Source organism: Canis lupus, chromosome 20 (assembly GCF_011100685.1).
Source record: "Canis lupus familiaris isolate Mischka breed German Shepherd chromosome 20, alternate assembly UU_Cfam_GSD_1.0, whole genome shotgun sequence".
In the NCBI taxonomy this organism is placed as follows: domain Eukaryota; kingdom Metazoa; phylum Chordata; class Mammalia; order Carnivora; family Canidae; genus Canis; species Canis lupus.
The window spans coordinates 12,845,511-12,869,916 of NC_049241.1; the positions used below are offsets into that span (position 1 = coordinate 12,845,511).

General features: G+C 44.2%; 1 protein-coding gene across 13 annotated transcripts in view; it reads right to left on the minus strand.

Annotated features, from left to right (window-relative positions):
• ITPR1 (inositol 1,4,5-trisphosphate receptor type 1) overlaps positions 1-24,406 on the minus strand; it is a 319,048-nt gene that overhangs the window by 23,742 nt on the left and 270,900 nt on the right. For all 13 annotated transcript variants that reach the window (XM_038565792.1, XM_038565795.1, XM_038565791.1 and 10 more), the window contains 7 exons: positions 18,836-19,011; positions 14,534-14,698; positions 9,756-9,951; positions 8,278-8,370; positions 6,943-7,082; positions 6,320-6,485; positions 3,288-3,448 (listed from right to left, as the gene is read on the minus strand). In XM_038565792.1, the coding sequence (XP_038421720.1) occupies positions 3,288-3,448; positions 6,320-6,485; positions 6,943-7,082; positions 8,278-8,370; positions 9,756-9,951; positions 14,534-14,698; positions 18,836-19,011 (1,097 nt within the window). The remainder of the gene's footprint in view (positions 1-3,287; positions 3,449-6,319; positions 6,486-6,942; positions 7,083-8,277; positions 8,371-9,755; positions 9,952-14,533; positions 14,699-18,835; positions 19,012-24,406) is intronic.

The window sequence follows — 24,406 nt, forward strand, 5'->3', positions numbered from 1 at the left end:
CATCTGGCTGCTAAGTTCCCTACTGTCATCTCTGGCAAGAAACGTACTGTCTCCATGTTTTTTTTTTTTGAGATGAAAATCTATTTACCATCCCTGACACCATGGTCTGTGGGGAGTCATTTTCAGGGCAGCTGTGAAGCTCCTCCTCTACCTTCCAAGTGATCACCTGGGGTCCCTTCTGTTTGGTGGTTTTGGGGTGTCTATGGGCAGCTGTTAATCATAGTTCTTAATGAGTCTCCAGGATCTTAATTCGTGAGCTGGGGGAGAGCTGAACAACCCCAGCCTCTGCCCACTAGTCAAGAAGTGGTTTTACTGAGAAACACAAGTCAGAAAAGAGCCTGTCTCCTTCCTGTGATTTTTTTTGGGACATGAGGTAAGCAAATGGGTAGGTGACTTTTCCTTCCATCTCTGACACTGTTAGCTGCCCTTCTCTCCTTGATCCTGGAAGAACAGAGTTGGCTTCTCAAAGAGATCACCCGGCATTTCTCCCTAGGACTGGTGGGCAGGAGGTCTGCCGCCTTAGGAGGAAATGTTGAGAGGAACTCCTCTCTGGGCTGTGGCTGTCTCCACAGGGAATGACCGAATGGGTCTACCACATGGGCCTGTGGCCTGCCCCCCCACAGCTCTGAGTTCCCATGGGCTGTCAGTCGAACATCCCTAGTACTAACCTCCCGTGGCCAGTGGTCCCTAGGGAGTCGCCAGCAGGGATTCGTGTGACTTCAGTACTGGACACCACTGAGGATGGTGCTGACAAAAGGCATAGCCTTTCAGCCAGTGGATCTAACACTTGCCTGAGCCCTCACTAAGGGCACGGAACATCTGGTTCCTCGGCAACTTTGACATTTAGCGTTAAGAATTTTCTGATGCTACATATTTTTAGGCCTTTTGACAAGAAGTTCTTGTACAACTGAAGAATGCTGTGGATGAAGAAAGCACACTGAATGCTGGGTTTTTCAAAGCATCGCCAAGCAATGGGCTCTGAGCAGGCTCAGTGGGAGGCTGGGATGGGGGTGGGGGTGACTCCTTGGCTCTTAATCCTCACCAGGTGACTGCTCACAAGGCTCCTTTAAGTCTTCATGATTGAGACAGGAACCTAAAAGTGTGCCAGGATTTTCTGTGACAGTAAAGTAAGATGATTAACAGAAAGCTTTAAAACTGGCCCCTGAAGATTTAAAGATAGGGCACAAATACTTTCAAGAGAAGCAAACAAAGGAAAGGAGAAAAAGAATGTGTGACAAGGGTAAAAACTCGAGGTCATTTCCTCTATATGTTACAAGACTTACTGCAAACAAAGGTACTTATGTGTGTATGCAGAAAGGTCTCTGTCCGCACAAAGGCTGACCAAGTATCTTCATTTGGCCATACCAACAATTGGAGGAAAAGAAGGGACAAGGAGAACTTTGCAGCTAATGTGTCTTGACTCCAGAGACCTAACCGAAAGTCTGCACAAGCAGCCACCAGAATTCCCAATTCAAAACAGATCCTACTCCCACCTGGCCCCTTGCTGCCAGCTGCCTCCTGGTCTGCTCCCTCCTGTGGTTAAGGGGCAGTCCCTAGTCGTTAACCCTGGGCTTGCACCCTGGTTCGCAGCTTCTGAGCTCCTCCTGGGCAAGCTACTTAACCCTGAGCCTGCCTTTCATCTGTAACAGAGAACATCCATCGGCTCCATTCTGGAACTTGTGTCTTTTTCCTCCTTCTCTGTTAATTTTTTTCTCTTCTCCCTCTGCTTATCTATGACCCTTTCTTTCAACCCCTTTAAAAGTCATCTCTGCTGTAAAACCTCCTCCATTTCTCTTTACTCTCAAAGTCCTCTTTGGTTCCCCACTGAGGGTAATTTTAATTATGAAACACAGTACTAGAGGTAAAAGAGCTTTATAAGCCGTAGAGTGCTAAAATCTTACAGAACATTAGGAATAGCTATCCTCAGCACTCACATCACCAGTTCAGATGATCATTTCTTCAATCAGCATCTGTTTTGTATCTTCTGTTGGATTCTTACTACTCCAAGCATGATCCACCAACCAGCAGCTTTGGCATCCCCCGGTAGCTTGCTGGAAGTGCACCATCTCAAGTCCTGACAGTGCCTGCTGGATCACAATCGAAACTCTAACCCATCTCCAGACTGATACGTACAATAAAATTTGAGAAGCATGGAATTAGACTTCAAGGACGGATCTCAAGGGTACAAATGGCACAGAATCCCCAGAAAGCCCTCCAGAACCTGCAGAGGCCTCTGAGCTGGTGTTACATGGGGGTTCAAGAATATTACCATGTGACTGCTGGCCTGCCAGCAATAAAACTAAAAACCTGCCTGCGTCTACTGCATATGAATGATGATATTTACAGGAACAGATGTCACCTGAGATTTCTTTATATTACAAGCTTTAAAATCACATCTGCATAAAAAACACAGAAGGGTTCGTTTAGGATAACTCATTATCAGGCTGAGTGCTTAAGTCCTTGGCAACTAGAAGGAGAGTCAGTGAATTGTGTAGTCTTTTTAAAGAACTGATGGCCCCCTCTCCCCAAAGTGAGCTACTGTAAATCACAAAGGCTCCCTAGACTTCACAGTTCATGCCTCCTCACTTTACCAACACCCCCGAACATTTTAATGGAGTTCAGAAACCACAGGTATGAAAGGACAGCTGGCCTGGGACTCCCACTGCACAGGTTTGCTGCCTCCACGTAGTCCTGACCAAAAAGAGTGCTCTGGAAACCTGTGGCAGCTTCCCCTCTTCCCAGGACAGGGTGGTCACGCTCCCCATCAGCAAGAAGATTAATTTGGGACTCTAATTCCTCCATCATATGATCCCTTCCTAATGATTAGCAAAGCATCTCCCAGAAAGGCTAGGCCGAGGCCAAACAAATGAGCAAATAAACCATGCTGAGTGCATTACATCAACTGATCATTTTTTTAAAAGTTCTCTTAGGGATCAGGTTTTATTTAAGGAGAAAAAAAGAAAAGCATCCATTATGAAGAAAAGAGGCTGAGTACACAGAGATGGGAAATCAGGCTCTGGAGTTAGATCAGGGTTAAAACCCCAGCCCCAGTGAAGTGGCTGTGTGAATCTCTTGGAGCCTCATTGTTTCCTCCTTTAAAATGGAATGATACCACCCATCTGGTGCTTCTGAAGTTCACGTGAGAGTACAAAGTTCTAGAGTTAAATACCTCACCAGCTAAGGGTTTAGTAGCTCAGTACACATTAGATGCTCTTTCTCTGCCATGTGACCTGCTCGCTGGCTCCCAGTGCCGTGCTGTGAGCCGCCTTCAGGAGCTCCCCGCTCACCTTGATCATTTCTGCCACGTAGCTCTCGGGGCCCGTGTACTCTGTGGAGTCCTTCACTTTCACCAGCACGATGAAGCACAGGTAGTGCCACATGTTGTGCTCTTCCTTGATGTGTTCTTCAAAGGTGACAGTCTTGTTGTCAAACTTGTCTCTTTCCAAGCCTAAGGAGAGACAGAAAGCCCCCAGCCCCAAGTGAGCAGCCACGGAATAGAAAACTGTGAGAGAACTGTCTGCAGGGGAGGCTGCGGCTCTAGGTCCCATCTCTGTGAAGAGCTGGATTCCGCTGGCCTCCTAGACACATGGCAGGAAAACACAGGGTGCGAGTGAGAGGGACTTGGGTCTGAATCCCGCCTCTGCCCCTCACTGGTCACTGCTGAGTCTCCTCGTGCCTTAGTTGCCTTGTCAGGAGCTGGGGAGACTGCTGGGCGGGTTCCAGGAGTGCCCAGGCTTCAGTGAGTCAGGGGCCACGTGCTCACACACACGAGGCAGCCAGTGATCGTGAGGAAATGCCAAAATGTACACATGTTAAAAGGTTTTTCGAAGAGACAGAATGAGGACTAAAAGAACTTTAAACACATTTTGAGCTCTAGCTTGTAAGTTTATGTTTTGCATAGGTCTGGGCGAGCAATTGTGAAACTAGTCTCTGTGTATTCTTGGATGGAGGAAAGAAATCTATGGTGCATCACGGGAACCAGATTCCTCACTGTCAAAGAAGGGAGCACAAATCTGGGAAGGGAGAAAGATAAACACTGTCATGTTGAACTGGAAGTAGAGGTAGGGGTATGAATTCATCCTTTTTCATATGTTTATAAGAATAGATACAGGAGTGTGTGGCATATGTATGTGTACACAAATGCCCGCGTGTACGCAGGTACACGTATACTCTAGATCTACCCCTAATAAGCTCTGGGAGCAGTGGCACACCGGAGGGGTGCACACACCTAGTCCTCAGCTCTTAGCTCCCAAATACCATTCTCCACTAAAAAGAGCCAGGGCTTTTTAGAAAAACGGGCGAAACCCAGGCTGGGTCAGAGAGGTACAAGTTAAACTCGAACCTGGAATATCTCACAGCACTAAAAAAATAGTAAGGAAGAACTTAATAAATGATGGTGACATGATGAAACAGAGAAACCAGCTTAAAGCGCTGGACAAATCTGGGGCAATCTGAGCATCAAAACAAATAATGACATTAAAGAATTATAACCCACTGGATTACATAGAAATCTAGGAATCCACACTGTCACAAAAACAAAAGTATTAACACATATATAGTATCCATACCTACATGAGAAGAGAAAGTTCTTTCTTAACAAGCCAATTTACAAATGTAGAAATGATAAAATAAGAAAATTATCAGTGGACAGCCATCGTAAGAAAAGAGGCAGGCAGGAGTCATCAGTGGATATTAACGCTAGTGGATTTACGTTTAATTTGAGGAATAATGGGATATTCACATCACAAAATATCCTCAGAAAACATTTCCTAATTCCAACAAGAAAAAACAAAATCGAACCTTTAGTGGAGAAACCTAGCGATCACCACCTTAACTAAGTGATCAGTTAATATTGCCAGTTATAAGAGGAATAGGCATCACGTGCCTCCTGAAATACTGCAGTGAGAATAAACCACAGTTCTTTGATGTTCCTACAAAAGAGGCATAACCCCAATCCTACCATGAGAAAGCATCAGAGAAACCCAAACCAAGGGACATTCTACACAGGAACTGACCGAAGTCTTTAAAAATGTCACTGGAGGCCAACGAGCCAGGACAGCTGAAGGCAGTACCACCACCTGGGCTCTTACTGGCTACAAAGGATGTTGCTGATAAAGGGTGAAATGTGAACAGGGCCTGCAGGTTGAGTGACGGTATGGCATCTTTGCTCAATTCCTAACCTTGATCACTAGACTGCATATATAGGAGAGAAAGTTCTTGCTTAGGAAAGCTATATTGAAATATTCAGGGAGAAAGGGGCCATCATGCTGGTCGATCTCAGAAAACCGGTGTGTATGAATAAGCAAATGGAGATACTAATATTGGAGGAATCTGGATGAAGAGTATGTAGCAATTCTTTGTACTGTTCTTATCACTTTCTATAACTCTGGAATTATTTCAAAACAAAAACTACTACTTCAAAATGGTTTTAAGGGAGAAGAAAGCAAAGATTTAATTTTTAAAATGGAAAATGCTCATTTTTTGAGTATATGTAATGGTATGAATTGATATATTCAATAACTATATCATGAATAATCCTGAAGTGAATACTCAGCTGCCAGATTCCTACATGACTAGTTTACATTTATATATGCACTTCCCTGTGGCTCTACTGACAACAGTTTCTTGGGTCCCCCTCACCCCCGTCTTCTGTAGCCGTTAACTACTTATCAGTGAGGGCCTACAATGTGCATGTTCTGGGTTAGGGGTGTCACACGGACCAGCTGTGTGTCTTAGCCCCACAATACAGAGAAGTACATAGTATTGTACCCATTTTACAGATGGAAAAAAAAAAGTACAGAGAGTGAAGGATGATACCGAGATGATGCGACTATTAAGTAGCGGAAACTTCATCAGAACCCAGGTCTGACCCTGAGCCCAGGCTCTGAACACCTTTCCTATACCCCGTACGGGGAATAGTCTTGCCCTTAATGCCTGGTACCATCTGCAGTGGAGACATCCACAGGCTGGCACTGGATGAAAGATCTCCAGTCTAGTTACCTAGGGGGGGACCAAGAGAGGCTTGGTAGCCCAAAATGACGACAGACGCCAAGACACATTCATTTCCAATCATGTGCCATCACATTTCTGCACCAGAACCTTCATCCCTGAGGACACATGGGTGCTGGCAAGTGCCACAGAGGGTCAGTCAGTGTTCCCGACACCTCCCAGCGGGAGGGAGGCAGAGGAGAGGCCCGCCCAGTGCCAAGGGGAGAGGCCTGCGGAGGCGGCAGCGCCTGGCACGGAGATCCGGCAGGCCAGGTCGCCGCAGGTCCCTGGGGCCCGAGCTTCCCTGCCAAAGCCGGGCTGCCACACTCACCACAGATAAAGCATGTGGTCTTCAAGATCTCCTCCTTTTTCTGCTTCTCACTCCTCAGGTCTGCAAAGGTGTCAATGATGACCCCAAAAATCAGATTAAGGACAATGATGATGACCATGAAGAAGAACAAGAGGTCATAGATCACTCGAGCAGCAAAGAGGGGTTCCTAGAAAAGAGGTGCCTCTATCAGTGAGGTTACCCCACTGCCCTTTGGTCTGTGGGGCTCGGGGCAGAAGGAAGACTCGATGGGCCTAACATTTCCTGGCTCACCCTCACCCCACAGGGCTGCTCTGTCACAAGTTAACCGGGGCGCTGAACTTGGAAAGTCACACCCTCCGTCTAACACCCGGCTCTGCTGCCAGTGTTGGGTGGCGTGTGCAGGGGAGCAGCTCGTGGCCCCTGCGGCAAGCTGAGCACTGAGCGGAGAGCTGGAGCCGCCCCCTCCCACGGCTCCCCGCTCCAGGGCAGTCACCGGGCCAGGGCCACGGTCTACCCTGCGCTCCGCCAGCTCTGCCTTTGTGCTGCGTTTCCAGGCGAGCGCTCTGCGCTGTGCTCTCACCCCCACCCCACCGCCTCTGCTCCCCCTGCCCCTCTGCTCCCCCTGCCCCTCGGGCTCCAGCCACCTCTTTGGAAGGCTTCCTGAGCACATCTCCTACTCCGCCCCCGCTCCGCAGCCCGTGACTCAGCACCGTGACGATGCACATCAGCAGCGTCTCACACGTGTGCTCTTTGTCTTGCTCCGTTTCTTCTGCAAGGACCAGCTCTAGGAGCACAGGGGTAACAACAGATTTACAACGTGTGGGAAAAGAGATACCATGACTTTGAGAGCCAGCTCACCAGCTACACCCAGGAACAAGAAAGAATAAAACTAAGGAATCAAGGATCAGATGCTTTTTTTCCCAAAAAGCAGGAGTCACCTGGGGCAATTCTGTTTCCATCACCAACCCTTGCTAGTTTCTCAAGCCAAGTCAGAACTGTTCTTCCCTCTATGAAAGCCCAAATATTCCCATCCTTTTCAGATTTAAACTCCAGTCCCAGCTCTGAACAGGCATTTGACCTTACATAAATTGCTTAATACTCTGAGTCACAAGCATCTTGTCTCTCAGCTGAGGGTAATCCCATGGGAGCCAGGCTCCTCACTGGCTAAATCCAGCAACATTTTACAGCAGGTCCTCCGGATAAATTGCTTTATATTGGACGCTGTCCATTCTTAAACATTTTTGGAGGAAGATCCGGGTCTTGCTGCCTCTCTCCTTCTTTTCCACAGTTGCAGGGAGAAGAGTCCTGCTAAAACACAGGTCTCATCCTATCACTACCATTCCCGGTTTCAACTACTATTCATCCTTTGGATGAATTTTAACCTCCTTAGCCTAACTTGTAAGACCCTTCATGATCTGGCCTTTTGTTGACCTCTCTGGCTTCATTTCTTGCTACTGCTCTTCCTCATGATCATTATCTCCCTCAACAGGTTATATTCTACCTCCAGGCCTTTAGACACCCTAATCCCTCTAACTGGAACACCTACCTCTCCTCCACTGTCCAAGATTCTACTGTTTTAGTTTAGCTATCATCTCCTTGGTGACACTCTTACTCCAGTATCAGGCTGGGTGCCTATCTTCTGTATTCCCTCCTTATTCCTAGCACTTAACATAATCTCTAACAATCACCTTGGTGAATGCCTGACAGCCTGTCTCCTCCACCACACGGGTGTATCTTAGAGAACAACACAGTCCCTGGCAAATAGGGGGGCTCCAGTCAACAGTGACTGATTCAACCAAGCAGATACTTTCTTCCCATGTTGCCTTCTTTTCCCTTCATCTCCCTCCTGTCTCCCAGCCTTTCCCCCTAACTACTGGCCTTCCTTCTGAACAGTAAATTTGCTTCCAGTGTCATGTGCACCATCTAAGCTTCCAGAGGAGCCTAACACTAACATGGGGCTTAAGACTACGAGGTCCTACCTTCTTTGGGTGCAGGAGAGGAGCAGTTCTCCCCAGTCTCCACCCTACACACGTCAGAGTAGAGGAACTGGCTTGCCAAACTCTCGCCGGCTTCTGGGAAAGAGAGGAAATTTTATGATGAACAATCTGGCAGCATATGGTTAAAATGTTTGAAGTCCCCAATTCACGGCTGATTAAACAATTCTTTACATAAATAACACCCTACATTCCTGCATATAAATTCAAGGCAGAGATGCAATTTACACTTTCATTTGGTGATCTGGATGGGAAAGAAGCCAGAAATGTCAATTCCTGTAGGCTTACTAGAAATATCGCACTTAAATAGCACCTCTCCAACTTTAAAGACACACAGCTGAAACTCTTCGACAAATACTACTGAACGTACAGACTCCAGCAACGTTTACACCAAGTCTGCACAAAAAGCATCAGCGAGCATGAGCGGAAATCCTCAGCCCAGACCAGTTTAGTTCAGAACCCTAAGATGGTTGGCAGCAAATTTCACTTAGTGTCAACGTGGAGGCTAGAGTTACATGCCAGGAATGCAGCATTTGGGAGAACAAGGCTGCCTGGCTTAGCCAGTGATAATAATTGTAGTTCGGTTTTTGGACTCAGGGCCTCTGGCTACCTGATTTAAAAAAAAAAAAAAACACACAACCCAGTAACCTTTTACTTAATGGTGTTAAAATATTTTAATTGAGACCAGGAACACTTAGGTATCACTCAAGTAGATGATCATTTTATTTCATTCTCAAAAGTGGAAATGTCTTGTGTTCTTGCTCTCTATATAATAACGTAAGCTCACCGTCAAACTTGCATAGAGTAAAAGAGCTCCCGAGACAGCCACTGCTAGTGCAGTGGGAGGGGGGTCATTCTTCTATTATTTTAAAAGATATATATGAACTTTTTCATTCTTAAAAAATATACATGGATCCTATTATAGTTATTATCCTGCAATTTCCCACCACACCTTTGTGGGTCCTTTTCTTTGAAGGTTTACAAAGATGTGCCCTATCTGCAGGGTGTGCACCTCCTAGGACCATAATCTAATGAAAACCTCCATGTTTAGACTCTTCCAACTTCAAATTCCAGTGAACATTCTTCCATATACATCTGTTCCTATAGGCATAGGCAGCAGGTTTTCCCTTTAAGCATAAATTCCTAGAAGTAGATTTACCAAACCAGAGAGATGCATCCCCCTATGCTTTTGATATATGAAGTCAAACCATTTTTGAGTAAGTTGTATTTGTTTAAAACCTGACTTCGGTGAGTAAGTTAAATGTAGGTGCTGGACTCTTAAGGGTCAGCATCTGACGTACCATACTGCCCTTTGAATAAAGCAAAAACCGAGCCTTGTATTCAGAATTCATACTCTGTTAGGGAGGTAACTACATGGCTAAAGTTAATCAGTTCTTTTTAGTTCACTTACAATCAAGAAATGTTCTCTTAACATTAAAAAGATCAGAAGATCTCAAACTCACCTGGAAGAGCTGTTTCATTGGGCAACCTATCTACTTCCAAGATAAAATCATCTTTGAAGAAAAGATAGCCCACTATTGAGAACAGGTAAACCAGGATCAAAGCCAGAACTGCTGTCAAGATGATGGACCGTCCATTGCGAGTGACACTTTTAATGACATTAAGCAGAGTCTCTTCTCTGTATACCAGATCAAAAAGCTTTAAAAACGAACAGAAAGAAGACAATGGGACAGTTTTAAGAGGCCTTTGTGTTAGATACACAGTACACTAATATCTCATAATGAAAACTTGATTTATAGAGAATTTACCCTTTTAGAAACTCAAAAACATTCCACTATCATCTTAATACTTTATATTTGCTTGTCATAGTGAAAACCGAGATGGGGAAAAATCAGCACAGAAAAGGAGGGTGGGAAGCAATAGCAATTTCAAGTGGTACTCATCCAGCTTAGAGGTCCTGGGGATGGAGAAAATACAGGGTAGTACCAGTGGGTTTTAGAAGCTAAGGGGGAGCAAAGTGGTAAGGGTCCTGCGATGTCTTCATGTAGGGAGCAGTTCCTGAGTTTCTACAAGGGCCAGCCACTCTGGGCACAGGACTGGGCAAGCCCCCGTCCCTGTCCTATGGGAGCTTAGAGTCTCAGAGGGAAGGCCACATACGGCAGACCAGCGTAGGCAGCAGGACCCTGCAGTGAGAGGTGCAATCTCAGCTCTACCCCAGGACATCAGGACAGTGGGCCAGGTACTCTCTCCATCCCCCTGAGCCTCCACTTCTTCACGTGCAGACGCGAGGACAGAGTGCTATTGTGAACAATACTGTGTACGGTACTACGGTACATCGCACACAGCCACGCTTATGTGCTATGTCACAGTAAATGGTAATGAAAATTTCCTGATGAAGAGACTGGGCCAAGGTCACACGGCTCATGGCAGGGATGCTGGGGGTTCACAGTCTAGGCCTGCCCTCTGCTAAGGGGCGTGCTTTTTGCAAGAAGTTGGCCTATAGGGACTTCTAGGTATGTGGGTACAAACAGCTGGTTTTCTCAGGTCTCTTTGGCTGGAGGAAAAGTACAGAGCTACAGAGGAGAGCTCTACGGGCTTATGCTTGGACTAGGGGTTAGTTTTCACCTGGCCTCTATGCTGACACTGAATCTTCTGAAGGTTCTGCTTCCACACAGCTTTGGGAAATGGCTGCACAGCCAAGAGAGTCAGGGGACAAGGATTTGAATCCTGACTCTGCTTTTAATTTGTAGTAAGATGCTGATCAAGCCGTGTAACCTCTCTGAACTAGCTGATCTGAGTCCCTTTCAATTTATAGTTTTACACCTGAGTTCATTTTCTGGTCAATTAACCCTTCTGCTTCCATAATGCCAATCTGTGTCTGAGACCTGTGGAAAGGACACTGGGTGAAGTAGGGAGACTCAAAAGAAAGGAAGCAAGGAAGAGGCATTTCTTCAGTATCAGAGTACAAAAGACTAATGCTGCTGTTAAAGTTGGTTAAATATTTTCCAGCAACCCACTACAAAGCCGCAAGTGAGAGCAACTTTAGATGATAAACAAGTAACACTTGTGTTCTGGGTGTAGGGGCTGTAGGACTAAATAAATAGCCACCAACTCTTGGAAATGACAAGTGGGTTTTTTTTTTTTTTTCACTCATCTATAATTTCTGACTTTAGGACAATGCACGTTGCATTACTCTATAAAGGAAAAACTTTCTTCTAATTGGAAAATTACACATGTTCAATGGGAAAAACTTTGAAAACACAGAAAAACACAAAGAAAAACAATAGTCACCAATAACTCCACCATCTACTCGAGTTATTTCTTCTGCCCTTATTACACTGGGAAAAAACCACGATATATACAATATACCATAATGCTGGCATACAGTCAGCCTCTTTCACCAAGCGATCATGAACATTTTCGTGTTGAAAATAATGACCTACAATGTCATTCTATGGAAAAAAACCACAGTTTACTTAACCAAAATACTTTTTTTTTTAAACAGTCAAGATGTTTTCAATTGCATGTTATTAAAAAGAAAGCCGTGATGAACATCTCTGTTCTTGCCTCTATACATACCTGTCCAGTTATTTCTTTTTGGAGAATTTCCAGAAATGGAATTGGTGGGTCATATGTTGTAACAGAAACCTATTGCGCGATTGCTTTCCAGAAAGGCTGTACTGATAGACACTCCAGGCTGTCTGGGGATGGTGGCCACTATAGCACAGCCTCACAAGACCTGAGCATGCTCACGCCTTTGAACCTTTCCCAGCCTCACAGGTACAGCTCAGGATCACACCGTTGTTTTAATTAGCACGTCTGTGTTTAGCATTAAGGATGAGCACTCTTTCATGTTTACTGACCATATGGATTTCTCCTTCTGTTAACCTGCCCATCCATGAGCTTCACATCTTTTCATCTTGGGGTGTTAATGTTTTCTAAGGACACATTCAGATGCAGGCTCAAGACCGGGTTCAGCCAGTGTGGGGCCCCACTCTCCCACTGTCCTTTTCTGCTCTGCTGGCATGGTGCTTTCACAGCCCCGGGAGGTGTGGGTTTCCCCTGCTGGAGGCCGCTCTCCAATTCCTTTCTGTCACAGGCTTGCTTTCTTTGTGGAATAATTTGAATGGTTTCAGTATTTTGTCTGCGATTCTCAACACATTAAATGCTACTTTTGACTCCAAAAGTAACATGTCACCTGAGGTCACAGACAAGTCATGGCCCAGAAGCACATATGAGAGGCATCCAGGCACAATCTTAGTTTGATCCTGGGAAGTTCTCTAAAAGTGAACTGAGCTCAGGTAGCACTGGCACCTCGGAGTTACCGTTTCTGTGACAGATGACAGACGTGAAAGCAAGAATGCAAACTGCACTGGGAAATACCAGCCACATCGAAGCTGGGACTTTTTCACGAGCTCAGATGAAAGGCAGGTCAGGTCGGGGCTGGGCTTAAGAACTGACTCGGCAGTCACCAGAGCTGAGCTGCCATCCGGTCTCTGGCACTTACTGGGTGACTCTGGGCAAGTTACCTAACCTCGCCAAGCCTCAGTTTCGCCACCTGTCATTTGCAGATACCATCTACCTCAGAAGTCATGGTGAGAGACTGTATGAAGTGAGCACACAGGGAATGTTCAATAAATGGTGGTAACGACGATTTTGTGGACTGTGAGGACAGGGAGGATACTGGTTTGTCTCACACGACAGCCCTGCATCTAGGATGGGCACTGGCTGGCATTGCGAAGGACCAAAAGCACGGGGCTTGAACGTCCAGAGAGGGAAACGAAGCCAACAGGACACAGAATGTAAGCAAAGCCAAACTCCCCCAGGAAGAGATGGCACTGTCTGAAGTAGACTCTCCTGTCTCTCGGGAGAGATCCCTCGGTTGGGATGTGAGAGACCTCCAACTGAACTCTGCTTCCTTGCCCATGAAGGCTAGGGTCTCCCTGACTCCAAAACTAGATGCCCACCCAGGGACATTATTTAGGAGACAAAAAGGCTCAGAAGTATACACAGAGCTCTCAAGATCTCTGATAAAGAGTGACCAAAATAGGCCACATAATGGCAATCACAAGTACATCCAGAGACCTCTTTGCCTAAAACCTCAAACTATAGCCAGACCTATTTTAAAATGAGGTAAAATAATCCATTTCCCTCAGCCTGCCAACATCTACCGCTAATGGAATGAGCTAATCCTGATGACCTGAATGGTGAATTCTTTATGGTGTTTTGGATGGCAGAGGAAGTAAGCGATGACAAAGACAGTAATAATAGCTAGAATTGCTAAGCATTTCTTGTGTGGTAGTGCTATTCTAAGGCCCTGACGTGCACAGTGGCAGGTAATCCCTGTGGCAGTCCTGTGAGGGGGACAGCCTGTTCTCACTTTGTAGATGGAGAAACTGAGGCACGGAGCAATTAAGTAACCAGTCCAGAGGCTACATGGAGAACACCTCCCAGAAGAGCTTTCCTTGCTCTACCCTTTGCAAAAAGTCCCTCGCTTTAAGTCAACATTTGGCTTTGGTCAATTTTTTTATCCTCACATCTTAATACTTCTAGTCTCTTTATGGATGGTTTTGCTTACAGATAGGTCAACTTTACACTTCCTGTCATTTGATGTAGGTACAAGGCAAAGGTCTGTTATTTACAACTCTATAGGTCTAGATTCCCTTTAATGACAGGAAAGTAAGTAGATATTTGGTCTATAATTTAAAAACCTGCTCAGGAGGAGGGTGATTGAACCAACTCATTTTATAGACTCTCAAGACATCAATCACTTGGCTCAGATTGGAACAAAATAATTTCCAGTGAAAAGGTCTCCTGGACCAATAAATCTACTGAGCTCACTGTCTTGGATCTTGGGAGTTTGAAAATATCTCCTCCTCTTATTTCGTCACTACATGTTCTCCCTGGGAAGCGGATCCCATGAGAACTGTCAGATGATGACAGTCTCAGAAACATTCTCCTTGGTAAGTGCTGGCTGAGTCCAAGAAAAAAAAGAAAAGCAAGATGCATGTGGAGGAAACATCCCCTGATCCAGATTGCAGGCACTGTCTACCACTGAAAAGCAAAAGGTCCAGTGTGCACACAAGCAGCATGATCACACACCTCCTGGTCTCCTAATAGCCCTGCTTCTTGGGTAGCTTTCTTCTCTAGATCCCGGAAATGAGGCCTGTGACCTTGTTAGACCAGATATACCAAACACTATTCAAAGGAGGGGTGTGTGATGAGACACAGGACACTCCTAGTTTTCAACATGTAAAATCTTCCCATGCCAGGAACTCACCAGCAAACTGTAGAAGAACTCGTGGACGAAGAGGCCCATGGCGCAGATCAGCAGATATAACAAATGGTAAAGAAATTCAACATCCAGAACCATGGCTCGGTAGCCTCTGGTGAATGTTCCACAGTTGCCCACAAAGCTCATTAGAAAGATGATTTTATTGCAGACCTGAGAATAATGACGGGAACAGCCAGATAAGCACAGACCATGCCGAACTGCAGATTCCGTGACAGCCGAAGGCCATTTTCATGCAATGGTATTTCCGCAACTGTGCCCAAACATCTTCCTTCTGCACCAAGTGCCCACCAAGTGCCCAGATCTAAGTCATATCATTACTTTGCTTTTCAGGCATATTACAAATTATGTGGTAGTCAAATAACTTCATGAGCAACAGTAATCAAGTGGCATTTGTATATGACAAAAACAAAATTAACACATACTGAAATTACGATTTTCGAAATGAGATATGAATCATTTCTAACATTCTTATATGAGTTAGTCAAACACAGAAGTCACCTCAATCTATGAACCCTGTGATCAGCATGAATAAAATCATTTTCTGAATTTCTGTTACATTCTAGGCATTGTAAGGGTTGCAATTTAATGAGAAGGAGCTAGTTCTTGTCTTCCATTGTTCCTAATTCATAGAGGAAATAATTTTCTTGGCGGGGGGGGGGGGGCGTGGGAAGTAGCAGACTTCAGAATGAGTTCTGTTTCCCTGCCCCCTTTCCTTCTGGAAGTAATAAGTTTTTCTTTGGGGACGCTTGAAATCTCGGTGGGGTTCCAGCCCAGTCAATGGGCATAGCACACTGCCCTGGCAATAAGGGTTGGTTCAGGGATAGTTATATGACCCAACAGAACCAGAGATAGCCAGTGAGAACTCTGCTGGGACTGCAGCAAAAGATGACTTTATTTTTTCTTCCTGACCTTGAACCTAAGAGAAGGTAAGTTTTGAAGCTGCTGGCATCCATCTTGCCATAACACTGAGCCTCAGAGTATGATCAGCGCAGAGCCCAAAGATGGAACTGGATCCTGAGGCTACTGTCTAGGCACCTATAACTCATCTGCACCTAAAGCTAGAGTCTTCATTTCTCAGTCATGTGAATCAATGCATTTTCTCCTTTGCTTAAACTGGCATGGATTTGGTTTTGTGACACTGGCAAGTGGAGTTTGATTTACTGTGTAATATAGCCCCACCTCTAACAGAAACTCCATCTCCAGCAACAGGCTGACAGACTCCAATCAAGAGAAGTCTGGAGAGAAAGCTTTTTCTATGTACTCAGGAAAACCATCCCTGCTACCCTAGCTACCTTGGCCATAGGTGCTAGGGAAATCCTGCCAGTTAATCTGGTGGGTCAGTGTAAGTGAGCTTCTCTGCAATCAGATAAGTGAGGAAGCCAACACCCACAGAGAACGTTAGGCTTTCTCAGACAGGATAAACATTCAATCCACCAGTCTTTTTGTCCTAATGCTCTACCCATCATTAGTATAGGATCTTCCATTGGGTGAGAAAGTACTACTAACTCTGGATGATCTGTGTTGATGGGGTTTCAGGAAAACAAACCACACACACACACACACACACAAAAAAAAAAACCACCGTGCTCTGGTTATCTTTCCAGGATCATTTCCTATGCCTCGGCTCTTACTGCCTCAACAGAGCAATTCGCTTTACTTGAATCCACTCATCTCTTTAAACAACTTCTGTTCTAGTTTCCTCCACTGCTTCGCAGCAATTATGTATTCACGGTCTTGGCTTGGTGTCCCCACCTCCTACTGACCCTGTTTAATGAGTCTAACATCTGGCTTCCAGTCCCACCTCTTCACGGTAGCAGCTCTCCCCTAGTCCACAAAGGACTTGGCCAGGGCACATGTGGCAGTCTGTGCACCCTTAGCACCTAATGCCAGCTTGCAACATGACAGGGCTCACCAGCCCATCCTTCCCACCACTCTGCCTGCACCTGGCTACCAGGTACTACCCTGTCCCGCTTCACCAGCTCTTGCATGCCCAAGGTTCCTTCTCTGTCTCATAACCACTCTTTCGTCTCATATAGACTCCATGTGAATGTTCCCCTTTTGTCATGCACTCTAGTTATTTATTACAGTAATCTCAGTTATCCCCATCTAGCTGTTACTATAAATGGTAATTAATTGTCTAATTTGGGTCTTTACCCCAGCTGACTTATGTTAAAGAAGAGATAATTGTGGAATGATAGAAGCCCAGAGAAACAAAAAAAACTAGACATCCCATAAGACAGCAACCTCTGAAATACTAAGTTTTTCCATTTCATTTTTTTATTATGTATTTCCTTCTTAAGTAGCCTCCTCTTAATGATACCTACATCACTGAATGATACCTACCTTCCTTTCTGTAACACTGATAAGTCTTTGTCACTCTGGTCATATGTTTTCAAATGCCACAGCTAACATTAAGGGCTTGCCTTGTCATCTCAAGCCTAATAAATCAATAATTTAAGTGCATTTTCATCCTGAAAATTAGGTCTCTACTTCACTTTAGTTAGCGGCATTATTTTTTCCCTAGTCATCTGTGACTGAAAATTTGGAGTGGAGGTTGCCTCCTTCAACACCCCATTAAGACAGTAATATGTTCTTGACCAGAGAAAAGGACCCACCCAGAGCAAGGCCCTACATGGCTCTCAGGTGTGAGGCGCTGACTCCAGGCCCACCACACATTATTCTATCCCTTGCAACTGACATCTGTACCTTCCTTCTTTCTTCCACACTATAACCAAGACCCAGGCTTGTCACACCTAGTCGAAAGCTCTGCTAGGGGTCAGAAATGGTTATCCTGCTTCCAGTCCCTCCCACTTGAATCCACATAACATGCCACTACGTGAGGGCATTTTTCCAAGAATACTTCTTTGTATATACCATTTCTTTGCTCAAAAAAACTTGAGTCATTTCCCACTACTGGGAATAGAGTTTCTCAACCTATATTCTACAACACTAATTCCAAGTGATACTTAAAACAAAATGTGGGCAAGTAAGTTTAGGAAACACAGATCCACTGTTTCCTTTTCTTGGAGATTCATAACCCTTATCAAGCATATTAAAGTCTCAGAAATCTTACAGGAAAAACCCCTTAATTTTGTTTAACCCAGCCCCTTTTCTCAACGATTTGATCATTGAACCTCTTTATCACCTAAGATTTATCAACTTGGAGCATGCTGTGGAAACATGTTGACCTGGATAATGAAGCCCAAGGGCATTCTCCTACAATGCAGTGCCCTGGTGACCCGTCTCGGGGTCAGGTCCTACCCATCAGTCCCTGAACCATGGTGCAGGGAAACTCTACTGCTGGCTGTCTCTTGAGCATCCTGGGCTTTCCCCACTGCTCTGGCCTGTGGGGCCTACAGGAAAATGCTCTTCTCAATCCCTGCTTTCTGGCCTGGTCCTTGCCATTCTTTAAGACAGCTGAAACCCTGCCTCCTCCCCTGGAGCCTGTCAGCTTGAAGTGGTCCCTTCTCCCTTAATGTCCTTGCTGGCTTTGCCATCTGAATACTCACTTAGGGACATTTATTGCTGCACTGGATTACTATATTAACCTTATTTTGCAAATTACTTCCATTTTTGTACAGTGACCTCAGCTTCCTTGTATGCTCAGGGCAGAAACCTCTGGAAAGTGTTTTTGGATCCCCACAGTGTCGAAACTTTCTGCTTCATCAGGAAAGCTCTCCAATCTATGGTCCTGTATCAGCTGTCTGTACTTCCTAAGAATTCCCCTTATGGGTGCAGCTGGCGTCTGTCCTTCAACTACAGTGAAATACCACTTCCAGATGTCACCACTGACTTTGAAATAACCTTGATTCTCTCCTCACCTCTCTACCTGCTCCATCTTTGTCTCATCAACTCCTCCTGCCCCTTCCGGCTCTGTGTGGTCCTCACCAGAAGTGAGTGTGCTATAGGTATATCTGATCATTTGACTTATACTATTAACATTTGACCGTTTGGTGAAAATCACCGGTCCCAGCAAACCTCTGACCTGACTGGGAAAACTAATTTACATCTCCGCTACTCTCCCTCTTCCTGCTTTCCTTCTGAGAGGGATATTCCCTAAAAGGAGGCTGTGGATGCCCGGATAATAGATTAAGAGGTTCACTGTACTGTGAGAAGGTTAAGAGGGAGATGTCCACCCACACAGCTCTTGCTTCTGCTATTTTAACAGCTGACCTGAACAGCAATTTTCTGCACTGAAAGCACAGGCCAAGGTTCCAGGAACCAGAATGGAAGGCATTCCTGTTTGCATGTAGACAAGAACGTGGCTATGAAGGCATTCACACTTACATTGAAAGCTCCCAGAAGAAACAACGTGGGTTGTAATCCAACCGAAAATATCAACCGAAGAATTGTGGAGGCAATTAAGGCCCGGATGCCATGAGGCTTGGGGAGGGCGATGACAATGGCCAGAGAGATGAGCATGGCTGTCCACAGCAGTCCTGACCAGTGGGGCTCCAGTGTTCCTGGAAAGACAAGGTGGGGCTCTCACAGATCCATGCTTTCACCGAGTAAGAGGTGGCAGACCAAAATGGGCTTAATGACACTTTCTTCAATCACCAAACTGGCCTCACTGTCCAAACTCTCAGCTCTGTGCACCAGACGTAGTCCGTCACACATCCATGTTTTCTTATCTCCAAGCCTTGCTACTACCTAGGAAATTCTTTTCCCTTTCCTATTCATCTTAGCTCTTAGCTGAGACATCAACTCTTCCAGGGGACCTCCCCAACCCCCTTCCTCTTCAGAAAACTATGCCAGGTGCCACCCTCTCTTGTGTTCTCAGTACTCACTCTACCCATCCCATGGAGAACACTATTTTCTGTTTAGTTAACCTGTCTTTCTCTCCCCTCCACCCCTACCCTAACTGCTTCCTGACCAGGTTCCCCCTAGCCAAATTCCCTGAGAGAAGCACTCAGCAACCCTGTAAGGCACTCATCAAATGAATCTGTTCAATCAATAAAACTCATACGTGTATCACATTTCACTCTTCGGGAAGGCAAACTGGAAGCCTCAACTTCTAATTTCTATTAAAAGTATGCAAAGGAAAACTGCAGGTCCCCTGCCTGAATCAGATTTCTTCAAGGGAAGGAGGAAGGCAACTTCCGTATCATTAACATCATCCTACAATTAGATTATCCTTGTAGTCAAAGAGCTTATACCAGTTTTTGTCATCTCTTGCTATTTCAAGTTCTATTTAGAGTGTCCCACGAGACGGCTTAGTTATATAACATGAGCCAACATGGCTAAAAATATAGTTCTGTAAAACACTCATTAAAAAAAATAAAACCCTATTTCAAATGCTGTCACATTTTGAGTCTCCTTCAGATGTAAACAAGCAGCACTACATGATTAAGGCCACTTATATAAAGGAGTTTCACTTCTCCAGAACTGCTGGGATTGAGGCCCCACCCAGGATAGAGACACTCTTGCGAGTTACAGCTCTTCCATGAGCCTGCTGGCTGCCCTAGTTCATTTTGTCCACGCTGCCAAGACACTTTCTCTCTAGAAACTGTTGCCCTGCTCCCAACCACTTAACTTCTTCCCTTTTGATATCCTTCAAAAGAAAGCCTGTTTAGAAATGGGCACAGAGAGGCAGAAGCTTTTCAGAAATTCAGGAAGGCGTGGAGATTGAGGCATATGTCACTTCTTGTGCACTTAACAGTGGTTAGATATCATATTAAGCCCTTTACATTGATTATCATTTATGTGATCCTCCCAATCAGCTTATGATTATCTTCATTTTACTCTGGAGGAAACCAAGTCTTGGATTACATATCACGCCTAAGGAGATACGGCAAAGGACTGGAGTCTGTATGCCTCTGAAGGTGATGTTCCTTAATCACCAATTTAAAAAAATAACAACATAAAATCCACTGATTCTCAGCTTAAAATGTGATCAATTTTGGCAGTTTATATAGTCATATAACTATATGAAACCACCAACACAATCAAGATATAAACATTTCTATTGCTCTTAAAGGTTTCCTGTGCTCTTTGCAGTTCCTGCCTTGCTCTGTCTCCACCCTGAGGCAACCACTGATCTCTTTCTATCACTAGAGATTTGTACTTTCTAGAATTTCTTAAAAATGGAAAAATAATCATATTAGGAGATAGTCTTTTTAATTCTTTCACTGAGCAAGCTTTTAAAATTCAGTCAGGTTATTTTGTGTACTAAAATTTTGTCCTTTCTATTGCTGAGTAATATTCCATAATACAGACATACCACAATTGACTTATCCATTCAACAATTAATGGATATTTGAGTTCCTTCCAGTTTTGACTTATTGTAAATAATGTTCCTGGAAAGACAAAGTGGAGCTCTCACAGATCCATGCTTTCACCAAGTAAGAGGTGGCAGACCAAAATGGGCTTAATGACACTTTCTTCAATCACCAAACTGGCCTCACTGTCCAAACTCTCAGCTCTGTGCACCAGACATTTAAGTACAAACCTTGGAATGGGTGTATGTTTTCATTTCCCTTAGACAAATACATGGAAATAAGATCTCTGAATCCTAAGTATATGTTTAACTTTCTAAGATACAATCATACTGTCTTCCAGAGTGACTCCACTGTTCAGTAGGACATGGGAGTTGCACTTGCTCTACATCATCACCAATACTTGGTATAGTCAGTGTCTTCTTTTTTTTATTATTTATTCATTTAAAAATTTTTTCGGTATTTTCAATTTTAGCCACTCTAGTAGGTTTCTAGTGGTATGCCATGGTAGTTTTCAGTCACATTACTCTGGTAACTACTTATGTTGAATATCTTTTTATGTGCGTATTTGCCATTCTTTTGTGACATAGCTGGTCAAATCATTCACCCACCCTTTTAATTGAGTAGTCTTTTTATTATTGAATTGTAAGAGTTCTTTATGTATTCAGGTATATGTTTTATAAACATTTTCCCAGTCTGTGTCTTGCTTTTTATTTTCTTAAGTATTTAATCACCATCTTAAACTGCCTCAAGATCTCAGTATAATAAATGGGACCAGTACAGTGGGTGTACCCAAGTACTGAAGGGGCTGAAATAAAAACCTGTTGTCTCCCCACTATAAAAGCAGTGTTAAAAAAATAATGCTAGATTTTTAAAAAAACCAATTATAGAAAGACATCTTTAAGACAATTGGAGAAACATGAATATGGACAAGTTATTACATGATTTGCTGTTAGTTCTGTTAGATATGGTAATGTTATGGTAATTATACATATTTTGAAATATTCTTAGAAGTTAGCAATGCACACTGAAATATTTATGGGCAAAACAACAAGATGTCTAGACTTATTTAAAATCTTTCAGAAAATACAGTAGGAGAATAGATGAAACAAGATTGACAAAATGTTGGTAGTTGTTAAAGCTAGGCTAATAGATACATGGCAGTGTATTAACTGTTATTACTTGTATTTGAAAATTTCTAAAATAATAACGTTTAAAAAGTAGTACTATATTTGCCGTAATCATCACAGAAGCATACAAATTCAGTAAAAAAATCTGAATGTCCTCAGGTTTCATGCTTTCGAAGGCTGTGTGACTCATCAGTTCTGAAATAAAGGGGGAAAATTATACTTTTGAAAAGGAGCTTTTAAGGCCACCACTATTCTTGGCAGCCACAGGCCTACTGTGCCACAGAGCCACATCAGCACTCATAAGAAGGGGGACATTCAACAGGGACATTTTGGAAATCCTGGTTTTAGAGTTCAATATGAACAAATACTGATCTCAAAGAAATACTTTCAGGTAACCAATTACATCTTATTTTAAGGCAGGGCTAATACAGCCCTTCCTCCTGAAAATGGTTACTAGTAAGTACAGAAAATAGACCCAACATGTCTTACAAGAGGAAAAATATATCTCCCTGAGAATGAATTGATGTGTCTGGGTGAGCTCAGTCACCATATAATGGAAAAGGCTTCCTGAGGTCAGATCAATGTCCTCTCCTAGGAGATCTAATTATGCTTTCCATTTAGTCCATCCACATGAAATTCTAGAAACCACACTGCCAGAACAAGAGACTGCACTACTCCAGACCAGCCAGAGTAGATGCCACACTGAGAACCACCACTGTAGACTTGGAAGGACCTTTAACAAGCATCTCATTAGTGGGTCTTGAGCTTGTCTGGGCCGGAAATAGGATGCTCCAGAGATCCTGACTGGGTCAACCATTATTTTTACCTGAAATACACAGGAATTTCCAAGCCCACATCAGGGCTTACCACTACTGGGTTTAAGCACCCCTTTTAATAGAACAGATAAGGAAAACTAATTGAAGTTGCCTGCCCAGAGTCATGAGGTGGATGAGTGGGAGCTGTGTCTGGACACCGAGTTGGGACTTTGTAAATCTAGGTATTCTACTGGATGAGGGGAGGGGAGTTGTTAACGAACTTTCCTCAGACATGGGCCTCAGTGTTGCCACAAGTGACCAGTGAAGAAAATGGTCCAAGTGTATAATAAAAACTGATTTTGAATATTTTTAAAGGAATGGGGGATAGAGGAAAACACATCCAAAGTCATGATTGGAGAACTGGTTATGATGAGCATGATGGCTTCCATGAGATGGAAAGAAGGCTGGGCTCAGTGTCACGACTGACCCCTTCCCACTCACACCACTGCTGACCTGCAGCCTGACTGGGCACATGCCCCCCTTGGAGAAAACCTTGCTGTCCTACGGGCCCGCAGAATCTCTTCAACACAGCGACTTATGATTCCTAACATGGCATTAAAGAGGAACGTACCCCCAGCCTTATGTTAAGTATTGCTTGGGGTGGGGAGGGAGGAATAATCACTCAAATGAAGCTTACAGTGTAACTGAAGACCAAATGGAAAAGCTGACTGCTCAAATGGGTATGTTGGATACCTAATCTTCACCAAACAAATCATCAGATCTAGACACACTGTTTCATTACATATACACATCTGCATTATTAGGCTCAAGAACTAAGCCTGGGACTCCTGCACTGTTTGGTGTCTTACTTTTGGGCTCTTTATTCCATATATTTCACAAAAGGTGGCTACTGGTAGGTTGTAACATACACATGTGAGATGATTTGCCAAATAGCTCTGATGAAAAATTTAGCTGAGGAGATCCACCCCCTGCAAACGGCTATACAGGGTGTCAGAAAAGGGGCTATGGATGTGTAACAACAGAGGGGCTACTGCTGGCCCCCATAGGCCCATAAATGCACGTAACTCTAGAACACTGTCAGGCAGATGGAGGAGCAACGAACAGAAAGATGCTCCCAGCCCCCCAACCCCGAGTTGTTTGCCTCTTCCTCAGCAAGATATGAAGACAGCACATGGCAGGTGACTGAAAGGCGACAGTGGGAGCGGGGCAGAGATGGCCACAGAGACCACAGACATCATGTTTTATTGCACGAGTAATGGCATGTGGCTCTTAAGAGATTAAATACCCAAGGAGATGCAGCCTTCAGGTGTTCAAATCCTGCCTCCCTGAACCCCTTGCCCTCCCACCCAAAAAAATTCCAGACACATCTTAAAAATTCTTTACTCTGAAATTAATTCTGTAAGTATGGTATGGGGGAATAATCTACTGGACGGAGCATCAAAATATCTATGTTCTAGGGTTAGTTCTGCCACTAACAAGCTATGCAGCTTTGGCTACATCCCTCAACTTCTCAGAGAAAAAGTTTCCCAATATATAAAATAAGGAGGCTCATGGAGACCATTTCTTACAGGTTTCAGAGTGTACAGCTTCTTCTCTTTCTTTCTTGGTAGATAAATGTGGACACAATATCTACATTATTTTAAGTGAGATTCAAAACCAAATCTGTGGTGAAATCTACAATCTCATCTTGTCTGAAAATGGGTAAGTGGGATCCCATGATATTGTACCAACACTGCT